This window comes from Artibeus jamaicensis, unplaced genomic scaffold (genome assembly GCF_021234435.1).
Source record: "Artibeus jamaicensis isolate MK-2021 breed Jamaican fruit bat unplaced genomic scaffold, CSHL_Jam_final contig_797, whole genome shotgun sequence".
In the NCBI taxonomy this organism is placed as follows: Eukaryota; Metazoa; Chordata; class Mammalia; order Chiroptera; family Phyllostomidae; genus Artibeus; species Artibeus jamaicensis.
The window spans coordinates 1,567,704-1,582,995 of record NW_026521977.1 but is presented as its reverse complement, the minus strand read 5'-3'; the positions used below and the strand labels follow the sequence as shown (position 1 = coordinate 1,582,995).

Below are 15,292 nucleotides of genomic sequence, written 5' to 3'. Positions count from 1 at the left end.
TCTGCCAGGTCTGTTGAGGGATTAGGTGTTAGTCAGCACTTTCTCGGCGGCGGCGCACACCAGGAACCTAGCCCATGCCAGCTCCAGCAAACAGGGAAGGCCGCGGCTGTGCGGGTGTCACAGTCTGCAGGCTCCTGCCCACCGGCCGGCTCCACTTTCTCCCGTGGGTGGCGGCTGCTCCTGCGGGGCAGCCGAACCCTGCAGGTTTGCTATTCAGTTATTCCAGGGGAAAGTGCCTGTCTTTCCCCAAAGATCTAGCGAAAGAATTCCAGGGAGAACCCTGATTGGGTTTGGGGTTGTGGGTTTTTTTGGATCATTTGAGGGAAATAGAGATTCAGCAAAGAAAAAGAGCAGATATCCCTTTACAAATTTCTTTAAATGAAAAATCGAACTGCCCTCTTGTCATTTCCTCTAGGTCTTTCGAAGGCACGCTTTACAAAAGAGGGGCCCTGCTGAAAGGCTGGAAGCCCCGCTGGTTCGTTTTGGATGTGACAAAACATCAGGTGAGGCCGTCGGCTGTGGGAGGCACTCTGCAGGTGTGACTCAGTGGGTCTCCGTGTGCAGGCTGCTCGCCTTGGGGCTCCTCCAAGGGCCCCGCACATCCCCGAGCGAGGGCAGTAGCCCCCCAAGGCCAGGTCCAAAGTGGCTCTGCCTGCTGTGTGTGGGCAGGACAGTGACAGTTGAGCCCAGAGCATAAGAGCAATACAACTCTGCTTCTTCACGCCCAGATGGCTCCTGCTGCCTGCTCTCGGCCCCAGGCCAGGGGGCAACCAGAGGTTTGCAGCACAGCGCACACTACGCGCACACACGTGCACACACAGAGGCCGGCGGCGGAGCCCCACAATGCAGATTGGCCTCGCAGCACGAAGCACCTGTTCACAACTGAGGGCATTCGACAGGCATTATCGTGCACCTTCCCTGTGCCCATCCCTGTACAGGTTACTGAGGAAGGCACTCTTACTCCTCAAAGAGGACAGCAACAGGGGAGGGCACCTCAAAACAGGCCAGAGTGGTGGGCCCACCACAGCTGGAATTCACAGGGGCAAGTACTAGACTGGACCCCAGGGACCGCGTGAGGAAGTCCTTTGCCCACTGTTAGGTTCTTGGCTATCACTGCAGAGGCCCACACACCCTCAGCATCGTAAACTGGGCTCCAGCGACCTCAGCCCCGCCGCACCTCCCTGCTGAGGCATGGGGTGCAGAGTTTGGCTCTCACCCGTCCCTAAGGGGGAGTCTGTTCAGTTCAGAGCGGTGTGAACTGTCACCTCTCCATAGGCTCTTGTCGGGCCTGCACCTAGAGAGCCTTTCCGGGGGGTCGGTGTGGGGACCACCTTTCCCTCTGTTCAGAGGGCTCCACAAGGGTTGCATAGAGTCGTTGTGGAAGAACGGAGTGAATTTGTTTTCAATATGCCGTGCAAGCCCTTCTTACGGGGCTGTGCTTTAAAGTAACAGTGCCTCTGAAGTCATGGGGTCTACACAGTGTAGAAAATCCCATTAAACTACTAACTGTGGCTCAGGAGAATGCCATAAGTTTCCTGTAATCTACAATGACATCAAATCATATTTGTATTCTGACCAGCCTTTTGGGCTTCTTTCACATGAGAGGCACACAGTTTTCCCACGAGCCCTGCCCACGCCATGCCTGCGGGAGAGGCAGAGAAGGGACAAGGCCAGGACCTCAGGGAGGAGGCTGTGGGCACACTCCTGCTGCGTGAGCAAGAGCGTGAAGCCCAGCTGTGGGCCTGCAAGGCGTTTCCACCAGTCGTCTCTTTCATTTCAAAACCCGGTCTTCTGGTTTTTTCTTATTCCCAAAGTAATGCATGTTTGTTCTGCGAGTCCTCTGGGTTCCCCACTCCCTGAGATAACCGCTGTTAATAATTTGGTATATATTTCTCTAAATAGTTTTCATATATGTGTGTGTGTAGATGAATACGTATGTACATATAGTTTGAGTTGCTAGGAAGGTTAAATGCATGCTTCACATACAAAAGAATCAGAACAGTCCCGGAACATGGTAACCACTCAAACACTACGCTACTTACCCAGTAACAGTGTTTCAGAAATTATAGCTACATGCTCGTTGGCAACTTCCTTTTTAAATAATGCATTTGAACATGTTTTCTTGCCAGTTTATTCAGGTCTTCTTTATCACTTTTAAAAGGCTGTGTAGTTTTCCACGTCACTGCTGCACCCCCATGTAATCAATCAGCACCCCATTGAAAGGCAGGTGCATCTCTTCAGTTTTTAGCTGCTAAAACCAGCGCTGGAGGAAACCTCTGATGCGTGTGTCTGCGTGCTCGTGGGGGTGTTTGTACAGGGTGGTTTCCAGAGGTGGGGAGAGTGCATCGGGAGGCACAGGCATTTTAAATCACCATTGATCCTGCCAGATTGCCCTCCAAAAACCTCTGACAAGTTATATTCCCAGTTAGAGTATGTAATGCCTTACCTTCGACCCGAATATTACCAGCCACTTGTATTTATTTATTATCAGTCGTTCTTAATATTTCTTAATACAAGTGAAGGGTCTTCGGAAGTCTCGTTGGTTTCACCTGCTCACTGTCCTCTGACAGTGAGCTCGCACCTGCTTTCCGATGCATGAAGGTCATCTGTGTTTCTCCTGGGACTTGCTTGAGGTCCTCCAACGGTTTTTTTCTAGGATTTTTATCTTTTTCTTATCAATTTCTAGGAGTCCTGTATGTATTCTAGACATTCGCCTCTTTTTACATGTTCCATATAGTTTTACAGTTGTTGGTTGCCATGTAATTTTATCTTTTAATATGTAGTTCACTTATTTGTTCAGATCTCACAAAAATGCCTTTTTCCGGCTTTCTCCTGGCCACCTAGTAGTTTTTCCTAGAAGCAGCCAGTGCCCCCCGTCTCTTGTCTGTTCTCCCAGTCTGGGCCGACACGGAGGAGCGCTCCCAGACGCAGCCGACAGGCCACGCCGCTCTCCCTTTCCGCGCCTCTTACTTCCTGTCTGTGCCCCTGTGGTTCCAGCTGCGATACTACGACTCGGGAGAGGACACCAGCTGCAAAGGCCACATTGACCTGGCGGAAGTGGAAATGGTCGTGCCCGCTGGCCCCAGCATGGGGGCCCCGAAGCACACGAGTGATAAGGCTTTCTTCGACGTAAGTTCATCTTTTTCTGGCACTGTGTATGATTTTGCTACCCGTCTCCCTCTGAGAATTGTGGGGCCTCAGAGCCACTGGTGGTGACTGTACATGGGTCACAGACCCCCTGGCTATGGGAATTGCTGCAGAACTTGGATTCAGCGCTCTGACCCCCGACCTGACCTCTCCCCGGTCTCCATTTCCCTCAGAAGGCCGCACACTGCTTTGCACAAAGGACTCTTCTGAAGGTACTCAGTCACATAGGAAAGGAAAGCAGATGAACTCCTTGTTAAATACTGTTTGTTGTTTCACTCACCACCCACTGTCAGGAACAGAAGGAAGACGACTTCCTTTGTTTCCAGTGCTTGACCACCACAGAAACTGTCCTTAGTCACACGCGATGACTGTCCGCCCTACTTCTTCAGCACCTATTAGGTGGGCCTCGGGGCATTTTGTGGGCCACCTGGTAAGGGCCCTGTGCAGACCACGGGGCCGCATCCCTAACTCTGGGTTTCCAGTGTGGCTGCCACTGGAGGCTGGAGAAGAGGACAGAGGGGCACAGGAGCCGACCTCGTCGTGGTCTGGATGAGTCTCCGGCTGCCCCGAGGCGCACAGGGAGCGCACGCCGCACCTGCCCCGCGTTGCTGCCGTGTGCGGGAGAGGCTGGGGGCGCAGTCCACGCCAACCCTCCTCCCTAGTCTAGGAAAGCCCCAGGAAGAGGCAGCGCAGGGTTGTCCTCGTGTGTCTCCGTCCTGCCAGTGCCTTCCAGCAGGTTTTAACCTGCCCTGGGGTGTTAATCGTCCCCTGTAGCTTTGGGAACTAGAAAAGTAACGGGAAGAGAGAAAGGGACAGTGCGGTCCCGGAGGAGAAAGAGCCCTCAGCGGTTCTGGGGCGGTGCGGGAGCTAGGTTACGGGGGTGGCCTTGCACACTTGCCTCGCAACAGCCCTGCCCTTCACCTCTGGGTCTCTCCCTTTGGTGTCTTAGCTCAAGACCAGCAGACGTGTGTACAACTTCTGTGCCCAGGACGGGCAGAGCGCCCAACAGTGGATGGACCGGATCCAGAGCTGTATCTCCGACGCCTGACGCCCACGGTCACCCAAGCAGAAGAGAGGAAAGACTCAGGCTGCCAGACAAGGAAAGTGCCTGAGCCCCTGGGGAGCCGGCAGCGCCCTCTTTGGCTCTGATGAGTCGGCCCAGTGTGCGAGGTCCCCCGGCCACTCTTACCCAGTCCCCGCTCCCGGCAGTTGCTGCGCCTGCTTAGCCTGTGTCTCACAGGTCTGGTCGGAAGCACCAGGCACTTCCTGTGTCTTGCAGCAGGTTGTTCTCACAGGGCCCCGCTGCTCCGGGGTCAGAAGAGTGCTTTCTGAGCCAGCTGCCCGCCATCCCCTAGGCCAAAGGGCTGCCGCCTACTCGCGTCCTTCTTCACGAAAGCTAGAGCCTTTCTGTTCCCCCAAGGTCGTAATGTCCTTGGAGAGCTTTCTGACAAGCAAAAATCAAAACCCTCCAAGGTTCTTATATTCTGCACAGAACAGGCTTTCCCGCCCTTAGTGAGTCTCCACTCTCTGGTGCTGCCAAGAGGTTCTTCCACGACCTCTGCCCGGCCCCTGGGGTTCACACCAGCAGCGTCGGAGCTCAGTGGTGGGCACCGTGGGCGCACACGGGGCTCGCCTGGCGGAAAGGTCATCCAGGGAACAAGGTGGCACTGACCCAGCCAGTGTGGGGAAGCGTGGCCTCCAAAACACCAGGCACTCTCGGCCAAGATGCCCCGAGGGTCCAGGACCGAGTGTCCCCACGTGTTCCTCCACTCCCTGACAGCTTCTCACACGAGATAACTTTCAGAAAGCTGAGTGCACTAACCCACAAAACAAACACTTGTACTGACCTCCTAATGAAGCGAAATCAGAAAGACAGAGCCAGCCACTTGTGACCACACCTGGGACGAGGGCTGCCTCGGTCGCAGCACGCGGTGGTGTGACTGGAAACCCAAACGGCACGTGGGCACAGGAGCGTAAGAACTGTTTTTAGATTTTTTTTTACTTTTGATAACCTTGGGTCTGCTCGGCCTACAACCTGAGGAGAGCTGCTTGTTCTCGGGAACGGCGGCGTCTCTGCTACGCCCCGGCGGGTGGCCAGTCCGGCAGCCGGGCCACGGCGCTTGTTTTTGAATGTTAATATGTTAAATACCAAACTAATATTTCAAAGACGTGTATATATGACTTCTATATCCTTGTTCTTCAGACAGTCTTCTTATAATTTAAAATTAACTGAACTGAGTCAGTCATAAGATTTCAATAATAAAATGGTTCCCTTTTAAAAAACTAAAAAACCACTTTGTAGATTAAAAATAAGACATTTTCAAATTTAAACACTAGGAAATAGATCTGTGATATGTAAGAAATTGAGGGAATAATAAGAATGAAGGATTTTTCTATCATTTTCATTTTATAAATGTCACCTGTGAAAATGGTTTTTGCACATTATTTGTATTTTTTCTTTGTATATGAAATAATTTTTGTACTATGTAAAATATGGAGCCCATTGTACCTTCAGCTGTTTGAGACTGTATACAGCGCTTCTTTTATAACTGGATTCTTTTAACCTTCACAAAGGTGTTACATGCCTTCCATTCACTAACCCCCTTGAATTAAATTTATTTCTTAAGAAAAAGCATCCCTCATTTCCAGTGAAACAAAGCTCATTTCAGTGCTGCAGCTCTCAGAGGCAGCACCCAGGACTCCTACGTGGGACCGACCGGCCACGGGAAGGCCCAGCAGGACCCACTTCCGACCCCGGGTCTGTTAACGTCATCACTGCCTTTGCTCGCAAAGGAGCCCTAGACACTGGGCGTGCTGGCCGGAGCCCGGGTCCCAGCAACTCAGCTGCAGAGTTTAGAGACAGGCCTGAGGCCACCCGCCCACCCTGTGCCGCTCGTGGGCTGGGTGAAATTGGCTGAGTCCTTTACCCCTTCGGGGGTCACAGCTCCACCACCTGTGGCATGTGGCAGCGTGTGCGAATTTGGGCAGGAGAAACCGAGTTAGTTTCACAACAGAATATCCTGCTTCAGGAACTAGTTAAACAGCACAAGGGATGGACCTGTGATCTCAGCTCTGGATGGCGCCTCCGCTAGTTAAGCCCTTGGAGTTTACCTTGGGGACCTTGGCCCCGTCCTGACATGCAGCCGACAGAATGCAGGTTCTTTTGGTCCCCAGGAGCCATCTCTGAGGCAGGCAGAAGGGGTCCCCAGCCACCGGAGAGGCTGTGGCAGTGACATCCCCTCCTCGAGTTTTCTTTCCTCATGGCTGGCCCTGGGACCTGCCGTCTGCCCCCAGTGCCCCTGACATCAATCAGGAGCCCTGTTCACAGTGTCGTGGGAGGGCGGTGGGGACTGGGCTCCAGGGAAGACCCTGCACCCCCCCTGTACCCCTGTGGCAGAGCCTTTCCCAGTTCAGGCTCCAGAGAGATGCAGACCCGGGCAGCACAGCAGCGTAAGGCCCACCCCCAACCCCCATCCAAGCCCTTTCTCCTCCCGCCCAACGCCCTCCACCCTGCGGGCTCTGCTCCAGAGCTAGAGTTGGACTGTTAATAACAGTGTGGCGGTTTGCTCCTCAGTGGAAATGCATTTCTAGAGATTTTGTCAGGAGTTCTTTTAAAAGTTGTTAAGTAACCCCATTATCCTATAAAGAATTTCTGAAAGATCTCAAGCTGATAACTAGGAAATGGCTTCAGTAGTGTCCAACAACTGGAAGTACGAATCAGGCAAAGAAGCGGTGGGGGTGCTGGGAGAGTTGCGTGACCCCAGTACTGGGGGGTCTTGGCCTGAAAGCAAAAAGGAATAGATGGCGTTTGTTTTCATAATATTTTATTTAACCCAGTATATCAAAATTATTACTTATACATGCATCATTACAATGAATTATTCATGAAATAGTTTACATCTTTGTTCATACTGAGTCCTCAAAATCCAGCGTGTGTTTTACACTTACCGCACATCTCAGTTCGGACTAGTGTGTCATCTTGCTGAAAGTTCTCACACCAAACGCACATCCTTCTGCACCGGCTCCCTCTCCAACACCCACTGGGGGCCCGGCAAGTCTCTCCAGTTCTGACATTTACTCCCCAGAGTTGGTGCAGACCCACAGGCTGGAGACCTCACCGTCCCGCTCCTCTCCCCAGAAGGTGAAAGTTCCCGCCCTCGTTCACAGGTTTGCCCTTCCCGGACACCATCCCCCGTCCTGAAGCTGGGGGGGGGGGCACCCCGGGGCACCCCACCACTCCGTCCGCTCAACCCAGGTGAACAACAGGCCTTCCCACAGGGAAATTCTAAGGGTTTTAGGGACCTGACGCCAGGCACCCCGGGCAGAGACCAATTTCTGTTTATTATTACACCTTATTTCCAGTTTTTTTATACTTGAAAAAAGAATTTTATTTAATAAGGACATCTTTAAGGTGAATCTTCTGATTTATACATTCAATTGGAAAGGTGCCATTGCAACCAGCCTCTAGAATACTTTGTACGAAGAATTACTAAGAAGGTAATCACTTTCTTTTCTTGTCGGTAAGCTGTTTTATTTTTTAGTTTATTTTTGTTCACGTACAGCTTTCTGCCTTCTCCCCCCATCCCTCCCCACCCCCTAGTCCTCCCTACCTCCCTCCCATTTCCACCCCCCTTGTTACTGTCCATGTGTCCTTTATACTTGTTCCTGCAAACCCTTCAGCCTGTTCTTTATTTCAGTGTCTGGCTGTACTTCACTTGCTTGTTCGTTTTGTTGATCAGGGCCCTGTTGATGGTGAGATCATAAAAACACGGAACACTTCACAAATCTACACGTCATCCTTGTGCAGGGGCCTTGCTAGTCTTCTCTGTACTGTTCCCCTGTCAGTGTGTGTGCGCTGCTGGAGCGAGCACCTTATTTCCAGTTCTGCCAGGCGAAGCCACGCAGGTTTAGAGCACGTCACCTGCTCTCAGGAGAGCCTGCAGTGGGAGGAGAGACCCGGGTGCCGGCTCTGCTTCGCTGCATGGCCTTGAACCAGTCCCTTTGCTGGGCTTTGACCTATAAAACGAAGGACCTAGGTGGTCTGTAATTGTGTGATTACAGCTGTTTACCTTAGCAAACGCTCAGGTTCCAAACTTAGATTTAAAGGATTTGCTGGAAACGACCAAATCCTCTCTAAATCCTTGTTTTCTGAGATTATAATGTACGCCTGAGGCTTCTGCTTTGGCCGGGACAGGGTGGGGCTAGACAAACGGTGTTTCTAACAAGCTCCCAGGCGATGCTGAGGCTCGTGGTCCGGGGACCACACTGGAGGTGACAGATGTTAGGACGCAGGGCAGGGGCAGGTGGGAAGGAGTCAACACGGATGCCATCCCTGTGAAAGAGAAAGAGGGGAGGAAGCTGGGCAGAGAGGCCGAGGCTGCAGTGCAGTTCTAAGGAAGGTCAGCTCACGGGGGTGGCAGGGGGAGGCCCTCCAGCCATCAGGAACCCCACAAGCCCCCGCATCTCTCCAGAACAGGGCTGCGTAGCATCCACAGCCGCACAGCCATCAGCGGGCAGCAGCCCACAGGAAGCGTGGTGTTCGTGGGAGGAACAGATCCATGAGCACGGCCAGGCCCTGGGGCCGAGGGGCACAACCTCTGCAGCCAGAGACAGGAGGCCAGAGGGAAGCCTTTGCCTAGTGGTGCCCACCTGTCCCTTGTGCCACATAGATCTGCTCACCCACCAGGTTCAGAGCGCAGCTTCCCATTTCCCCTGGGCTGGTCCTGAGGGACACGGAGGAGGAGGGAGGTCACGGGCCTAACCCCAGCCCCTGGCAGTGCATCCTGTCTCCTCCGTGCATCCCAAATCCCCTCACCCCCAACAACGCCGGCAGATAAGGCAGCACCTGGTCAGGGAAGGCACTACCTCGTCGTGTGCCCCGGCCTGCGTTCCAATGGGGGGAAGTGGGGCCTAAGTGCCTGGCAGTCAAACCCCTCTTAGTTCAGGTTCATGCCTGTGACCCTCCTGATTATAGGGGGGACTGCCTGGACGTGCCCAGTGGGTCACTGGATCCCACACATTCCTGCCTGCCCCTGGTATGTGAACTCGGGGTTCGACAGCCCCTCCTGGCCCCAGACACGGGAATCCAAAGTGCACGGGTGGCAGCTATAAACTAGGGCGGCAGGACCCCTGCCGTGCCCGGGTCGGATGCTGCTCTGGGTAGAATTCCGTGCTTTTGCACCAGGTAAAGTCCCTGGATGTGCTGCTGACGGAGGCGCTGTGGTCGGGAAAGGCGAACTCAGGCCCAGAGTAGGTCCCTGTCCCTGTGAAGATGAACAGCTGGCCCTTCCAGGGTGGAAGGAGCTGATGTAGTTGATGTGTCCCCAAGAGGTGAGTTGGTGGCCTTGAGGGCCAGTTCCACACCAGGGGCCTGGCTTTGGTCTCTTGCTGACAGGCCAGTTGGACATTTGGAGGCAGCGGGACCTTGAGTGGCCTTGGTACGTGGCAGAGCCTGAGCTGTTGGGCCCACGTTAGTCCTTGTGTGGCTTCTGCCTCCGTCACTCCGGCCACTCCACCCGAATGCCTGTGAGCTGGTTCGGGCACGGCCGGGCCAAGGCCTGCCTGCTGTGACCGTCCAGGCCATTTGTGTGCTTGCCTGTTCGGCACCTCTTCCGTGCTGGGTGCATTCCAAGGGGCGTTAACATGCGGCCCTAACATCTTCACACTTCGTGTTTTCTCCCATATGTCGACCTGCGTGCCTCTCCCCACACCTCCTTGCCCCCAGTCTTCCGGTCTTTTCCTTCCAAGCCCCTGACCAAATGGCCAGGCCATTGGCCTCTGCCCAAGAGTGTGACCACCTTCTGGAGCCCAGCGCAGAAGGCCAAGCACCCTGCTCACAGCCCCGCGTGCTGGGAACGCTTCCGGCCCTCACACCTCCGTCCTGCGGCCGCCGCGTGCAGGTCAGCCAGCCGATGAACCGAGCTCTGGCTTTTTCCTCTCCCCTTAGCTGGTTGTACAGGGCCCTGCGTGTGGCCAAAGGTATGAGCCAGAGGCCAGTCTCTGGCTACGTCCCCTGCAGTCTACGTGTGCCAACCAGGCCCACTCAGCTCAGTCCCAGGGGCAGCGTTCCCATCCTCAGAGGGACCATGCGCCCCACAGACCCAGCTCACCACCAGGTCCCGCCTGGTGTGCCATGCTCACCTGTCCCGTCTCCACCAGGGCTGAGTGACAGGCCGGAGGTTGTTCCTCAGAAGGTGTGTGATCAGTCCGCTGCTGCGGGTGGCGGGCTTGCTTTGTGATTGTCCCGCCGGGACTCTCCATAAGCTCCATGCTACACCTTTCCCTGTTCCTGGAACCCACACTTCCCACGCCCAGGCCGCCTGCCGGCTCCTCCAGGGCCGCTCTGCCTCGGCAGGGTCAGACAGCCACATGGAGAGTCCGTGGCAGCCGCCGCCACCCCTTCACCCTTCACGTGAACGGCGGGATTAACCTCTGCCGCATCCCCTGGGACGTGACGCTACTTTTAACTACTATCTTGGGCAGGGCAGGGGAGCAGGGAGAAAGCAGTTCCAGAAGTTTCCTCTTGGCCGCCTTGGCTCCTACCTAGTAGGCCAGGGACCCAGTGTGGGAGTCACTGCAAATGTCGGCAGCGCACATGAGTTCTGCCTAAGTGAACACCAGGGACCGGGACTGCCGCGGGCTCCCGGACCCAGAGAGCCCAGGGCAAGCAGGTGGCCGTCAGGGGCCCCTCTACGAAGGGCCCGTGGTGATGCTTGAGTCCCAGGATGTTAATGTCGACTCAGACTTTGTGTCTGCAAGTCCTCCAGTGCCTTACTATTCTCCTTTCTCTAGTGAACACCTACCCAAACAATGGCCATGGCCTTGGGGAGAAAACACTGAAGGAATCATTACGAAACAGGCTGGAGACCTGGCTGCCTCCTCAGTGGGCTCCAGGCCTGGGGGGTGAGTGGGGACCATGAGCTTCTAGTGCCCCTGCCTCCTGCTCCCCCACTTCCCTGCCCGCTTTTTGGCTGTAGGTGTGAAGCAGAGCTGTGCTGTCCGCCTGTCTGTTCTGCCCCCGAGGATGCCATGTCCTGGTCGCCACCTCCACAGCCTCCTGTGGGCCAGCGCCCCCTGCTGGCCCCGCCGTCACGCCGGCCTTACATAATTCATCCGACCAGTGCTCCACTTTCCTCGGCTTTTTAAATGCCTCCCCTGCCATCTCCCAGGAGAGCTCAGGTGTTAACATCTGGCTGAGTGTCGGCTACTCCTTTCCAGAATACTAACTAAAAGCCCTTGCAACAAAGCCTGGCCATCCCCTGCTGTTCTGGCTGGGGTATGAAATCTCTCTCAGGGTTGGGCACCATCCTGCGAAGCAAAGTGGCGCGGGTTCGAATCCTGGTCAGGGCGCATGCTTGGGTTGTGGGTCTGGTCCCCCTTCCAGGCACATACGAGAGACAACTGGTGGATGTTTCTCACCACCGATGTTTCTCTCCCTCTTTCTCTAAAAATAAACAAAATCTTTTTCTTAAAAAAAATTTGTGCGTCTCAAGAAAGTGTCCTTTGGTCAATGGACTCTTGCTTGTCCAGTCTTACATTCCAGCCCCTTAATCAAGCACTGCCAAAACCCGGGCCCGGTCCCCTGGCTGCCAGCGTCCACGACAGTGACCGCTCTCATGGCGTGGTCTCGTACCTCCCTTTCCAGACCCAGTGTGTCCACAGCCAGGTCATTCTGGAACACAGCCCTGAGCACTGTCCTTGGCAGTCAGGGGAGGAAGTCGGGGCCACTCCTGCGGGAGCGCCCGTTGCCCTGTGGGGTGAGGCCTCTGTGCACCTCAGGACAGCGGAGGTGTAGCTCCTACAAGGAAGGGTGGGCCACCGCTGCGAGCCCAGGGGGTGCGGGAGGCTGCAGCCCCACGTCCGCAGGGACACCCCCAACATGTCTCCATCTCACATGCCAGGGTTCCAGGTTTTCACCACCGGGGCCTGACCTTCGACCTCCGAATTGCTGGCTGAGCGTCCAGGCTTATCAGGGGCCCTGCAACTCCATCAGTCCGTCTGGAGCCTGCCACTCAGCGTTATCTGCTCCCACTGCAAGAGATAAGGGCCCCTTCGTAAGCTACCGCAGCGGCTGGTTGCCTCTCACACTCATCCACGGACTGCGTGCTGGTGGCCGCAGTCCCTGCCATCCCTCTGCAGGACATCGGTGTAAGCAGGCAGTGACCAGCCGGTTTTGGAAGGCATGGTTCCCCCATCTATGCCAAATGCCAAAATGACCACCCTGCCACGGCACGGCTCCCGTCTAGCAATGTCGCCAGGTCCGCACCAGCGAAGTATTCGGCATTTGAGCGGGTCCCTTGCTCCAGGGACTATCTGAGGCCCCCACTAGGCCAACATGTCATCTTTCCGCCCCCTTCCTTCTGAGTGAGACAGTCCCGAATCCCAGACAGTCCTGAGTGAGACAGTTTCCTCACCACTCATGTTAGTTCTGGCCCTCGAAGAAGCAGACAGCAAGGCGAGATTCCATGTACAAGAGATTTGGAGGGAAACACGTGTGAGGAAAGACGGGCAGGCGGCTGGGAAGGACTTCAGACCAGGATGCAGGTCAGGTCTAAGCAAGCGTCGAGGCTGGTGGGGCATCCGTGCGAAAAACAAACGCAGTGCAGACAGCGATGGGTGTCACCGCAGCACGGGCCAGCCTGTAATCGAGAGGTGTGTCTCCACGGCCCGCACCTGCGTTCTAAGGGCCTCTGTCCTTGGGGGCTCCGGACCCGAAGGAACCGAGGTGCCGGCCTGCTCTGCCCGAGGTAAGTGGACCTGCAGCTGGGGCTCTGCCACTCACCAGCTTCCCGGCCTGGGCGGCTCCTCACTTCTCTGAGCCCCATTTTCCTCTGCGGTGAAACAAGACTGAACACTGATGGCAGCCGTGGGAGAACCCAGCACAGAGTGGACTCTCTGTAAAGTGTTAGTCGAATCAGATTCATCCAACAAGCGGGGGGTGAACAACCAGCTCAGGCTGGGCACTCAGGAGGCTCTGGATAAGTGAGACTCAGCCGAGGCCCAGGGAGCCCACAGCTGAGAGAAGAGGCACGGCGTCTGGGGGCGGGGTATGAAGACGGCCCCCAAAGACGTTCTCGTCCTAATCCCCAGGGCTTGCTGACATGCTGACCAAGGAGAAGCCAGGTCGCAGGTGGAATCCAGGCTGACTGTCAGCTGATCTCCAGAGTTGTCCCGATGCACCGGTGCCATCACAAGGGTCCTTAGAAGCAGAAGAGGGAGGAAGAAGCGAGTGTCAGAGTGACGTGATATGAGAGAGACTGGACTAGCCATCGCTGGCCGGGGAGACAGACGGGGGCCCCGTGCCAAGGAGTGCGGGCAGCCTCCAGACGCTGGAGAAGGCGAGAAAACGTTCTCCTCTGGAGCCTCCAGAAATGAACACAGCCCAGTGAGACGCTTGTTGAACCTCTGGCCTCCAGAACTATAAGGTAACAAATCTGTGTCGCTTTAAGCCACTAAATTTGCAGTGACTTGTACAGCAGCAGCAGGGAACTGGTGCAGCATCGTCCAGGTAGATTGCAGAGATGCAACGACAGGCGTGTGCGTCACAGGGACACGGGGACACGGGGCGGGAGCTGGTCCGGGCAGCGGGAGGCAGAGAGCGGAGGTGCTGTAGAGAGTGGGGGCTCAGGCCGAGCTCCAGGCACTGACCCTGCGGCTGAGGCCTGGGGAGACGCTCACACACGTGCCCACACAGTCCTGACTCACAGACGGCAGACAAGGGCATGCCCGGCCACTCACGCACACCTGCACACACCCTCGCGACACAGGCCCTCAGACAGGCAGACCCGGCCCGCCGTTGTCTGCATTCCTCCCCATCTCTGGAGACCTCTCTCAATATCTACATTCCCCGGGGGGCAGCCGAGGTCAGCAAGTGAGCCCCAGGGCCGGAGACAGCGGGAAGGCCGGTGGTCTCTGCCCGGGGTCTCCGTAGAAGAGCGGGCGGCCAGAGTGAGCCTGGCCCCCGCAGGTGCTCCCCGCACGCCTCCAGCTGTGGGGTGGAGGGGGCTGGGCGTGGGCAGGCCGTGCTCGTCGCCATTCACTTCTCCACTCGCCAGTTACTCGCTCGTTGCCTACCCACGCCTACCCTGGCTGTTCTGGTCTCCAAGTACAACACGCGTTATCCATGCCTGCAAGGTATGAAATCCAGTGCATCTGGAGCGGTGACCGGGTGGGGACCGCTGGGGGCTGTAGAAGGAGGGAGGAGGTGCTGGGCCAGCCCCGGGATGAGAGGAGGCTTCCGCGAGGAAATGACACCTCTGCTGAGTCTTCGCAACGAGGCGGAGCTGGCGGGCAAAGGTGCAAGTGGTAGAGGGCAAGAAAGGACACTAATTTTATTAAGCCTATGTCACATCGATAAATTTAATTTTAAAAAAGAGAAAGGAAGTGAGCCCAGGTTGTGATGTGTGGTTAGAAAGATCTCCCCTGTGAAGACAGCACAGGGCACTGGGAAGGAGAAGGGCCGTCAGGGGCCGTTGTGACTGTTGGGACCAGACACGGCCTTGCCCTGGGGAAGGCAGCGGCAGAGGCTTCAGAGACACACCTAGGGCAGCATCCGCAGGGCTGAGGCCTCACTGGAGCGGGCAGAGGGTGGGGAAGGGGGAAGGGCAGCCAGGTGGGAGCGTGGGGCCCCTGCAAAGAGCCTCAGCCACAGAGTCAGTGCCTGGAGTGGGGGAAGGAGGGCCAGGCAGGGAGCAGAGGCCCTGCCGGCTCCGGCTCCAGCTCCGGCTCCGGCTTCAGCTCCGGCTCCAGCTCCAGCTCCGGCTCCGGCTTCAGCTCCGGCTTCGGCTCCGAGAGCAGGCCTCCGCAGGGCACACAGGGAGAGGGTGTGGGCAGCACTCCCTGGCTCTGGGTGGCCTGTGTCCCACACTGTCAGGCAGGAGCCCCCCCACCAAAGCCATAGCCCCACCTACAGCTTGATGGGGAGAAAGGGATTGAGTAGCCCCTCTGTTCTGTGCAGCGAGGAGTCCACCATCAGCGCAAGAAGGCCTGTGGGGGTCCCAGAGCAGTGTCTGGTCGAGCCAGACTGGGGCCCAGGCTTGTGTGACTGAATCCTGGGTTCAACCTCGCAGGTTTTGCTGCCAAAGGTTGGAGAGTACAGGGGACCCCTGGCCCCCAACTCCCACCCAGATTGGCCAGGTCACTGAGA

At 56.2% G+C, this 15,292-nt stretch overlaps 1 protein-coding gene, 1 long non-coding RNA gene and 1 other non-coding gene across 4 annotated transcripts in view; 1 reads left to right on the top strand and 2 right to left on the bottom strand.

Moving 5' to 3' along the window:
• SBF2 (SET binding factor 2) overlaps positions 1 to 4,306 on the top strand; it is a 392,309-nt gene extending 388,003 nt beyond the window's left edge. For both annotated transcript variants that reach the window (XM_037133799.2, XM_037133797.2), the window contains 3 exons: positions 416 to 503; positions 2,998 to 3,129; positions 4,097 to 4,306. In XM_037133799.2, coding sequence (XP_036989694.2) covers positions 416 to 503; positions 2,998 to 3,129; positions 4,097 to 4,195 — 319 coding nt within the window. In that variant the 3' untranslated portion in view covers positions 4,196 to 4,306. The remainder of the gene's footprint in view (positions 1 to 415; positions 504 to 2,997; positions 3,130 to 4,096) is intronic.
• Positions 4,307 to 7,909: 3,603 nt separating this feature from the next.
• LOC119040778 (U6 spliceosomal RNA) lies at positions 7,910 to 8,018 on the bottom strand. The gene has a single exon (XR_005080922.2). It is a non-coding gene; the product is annotated as a U6 spliceosomal RNA (small nuclear RNA).
• A 3,761-nt stretch (positions 8,019 to 11,779) lies between these two features.
• Positions 11,780 to 13,370, bottom strand: LOC128628529 (uncharacterized). The gene is made up of 2 exons (XR_008392934.1): positions 12,561 to 13,370; positions 11,780 to 12,177 (listed from the first exon to the last, which is right to left on the bottom strand). It is a non-coding gene; the product is annotated as an uncharacterized LOC128628529 (long non-coding RNA).
• Positions 13,371 to 15,292: the final 1,922 nt, after the last annotated feature.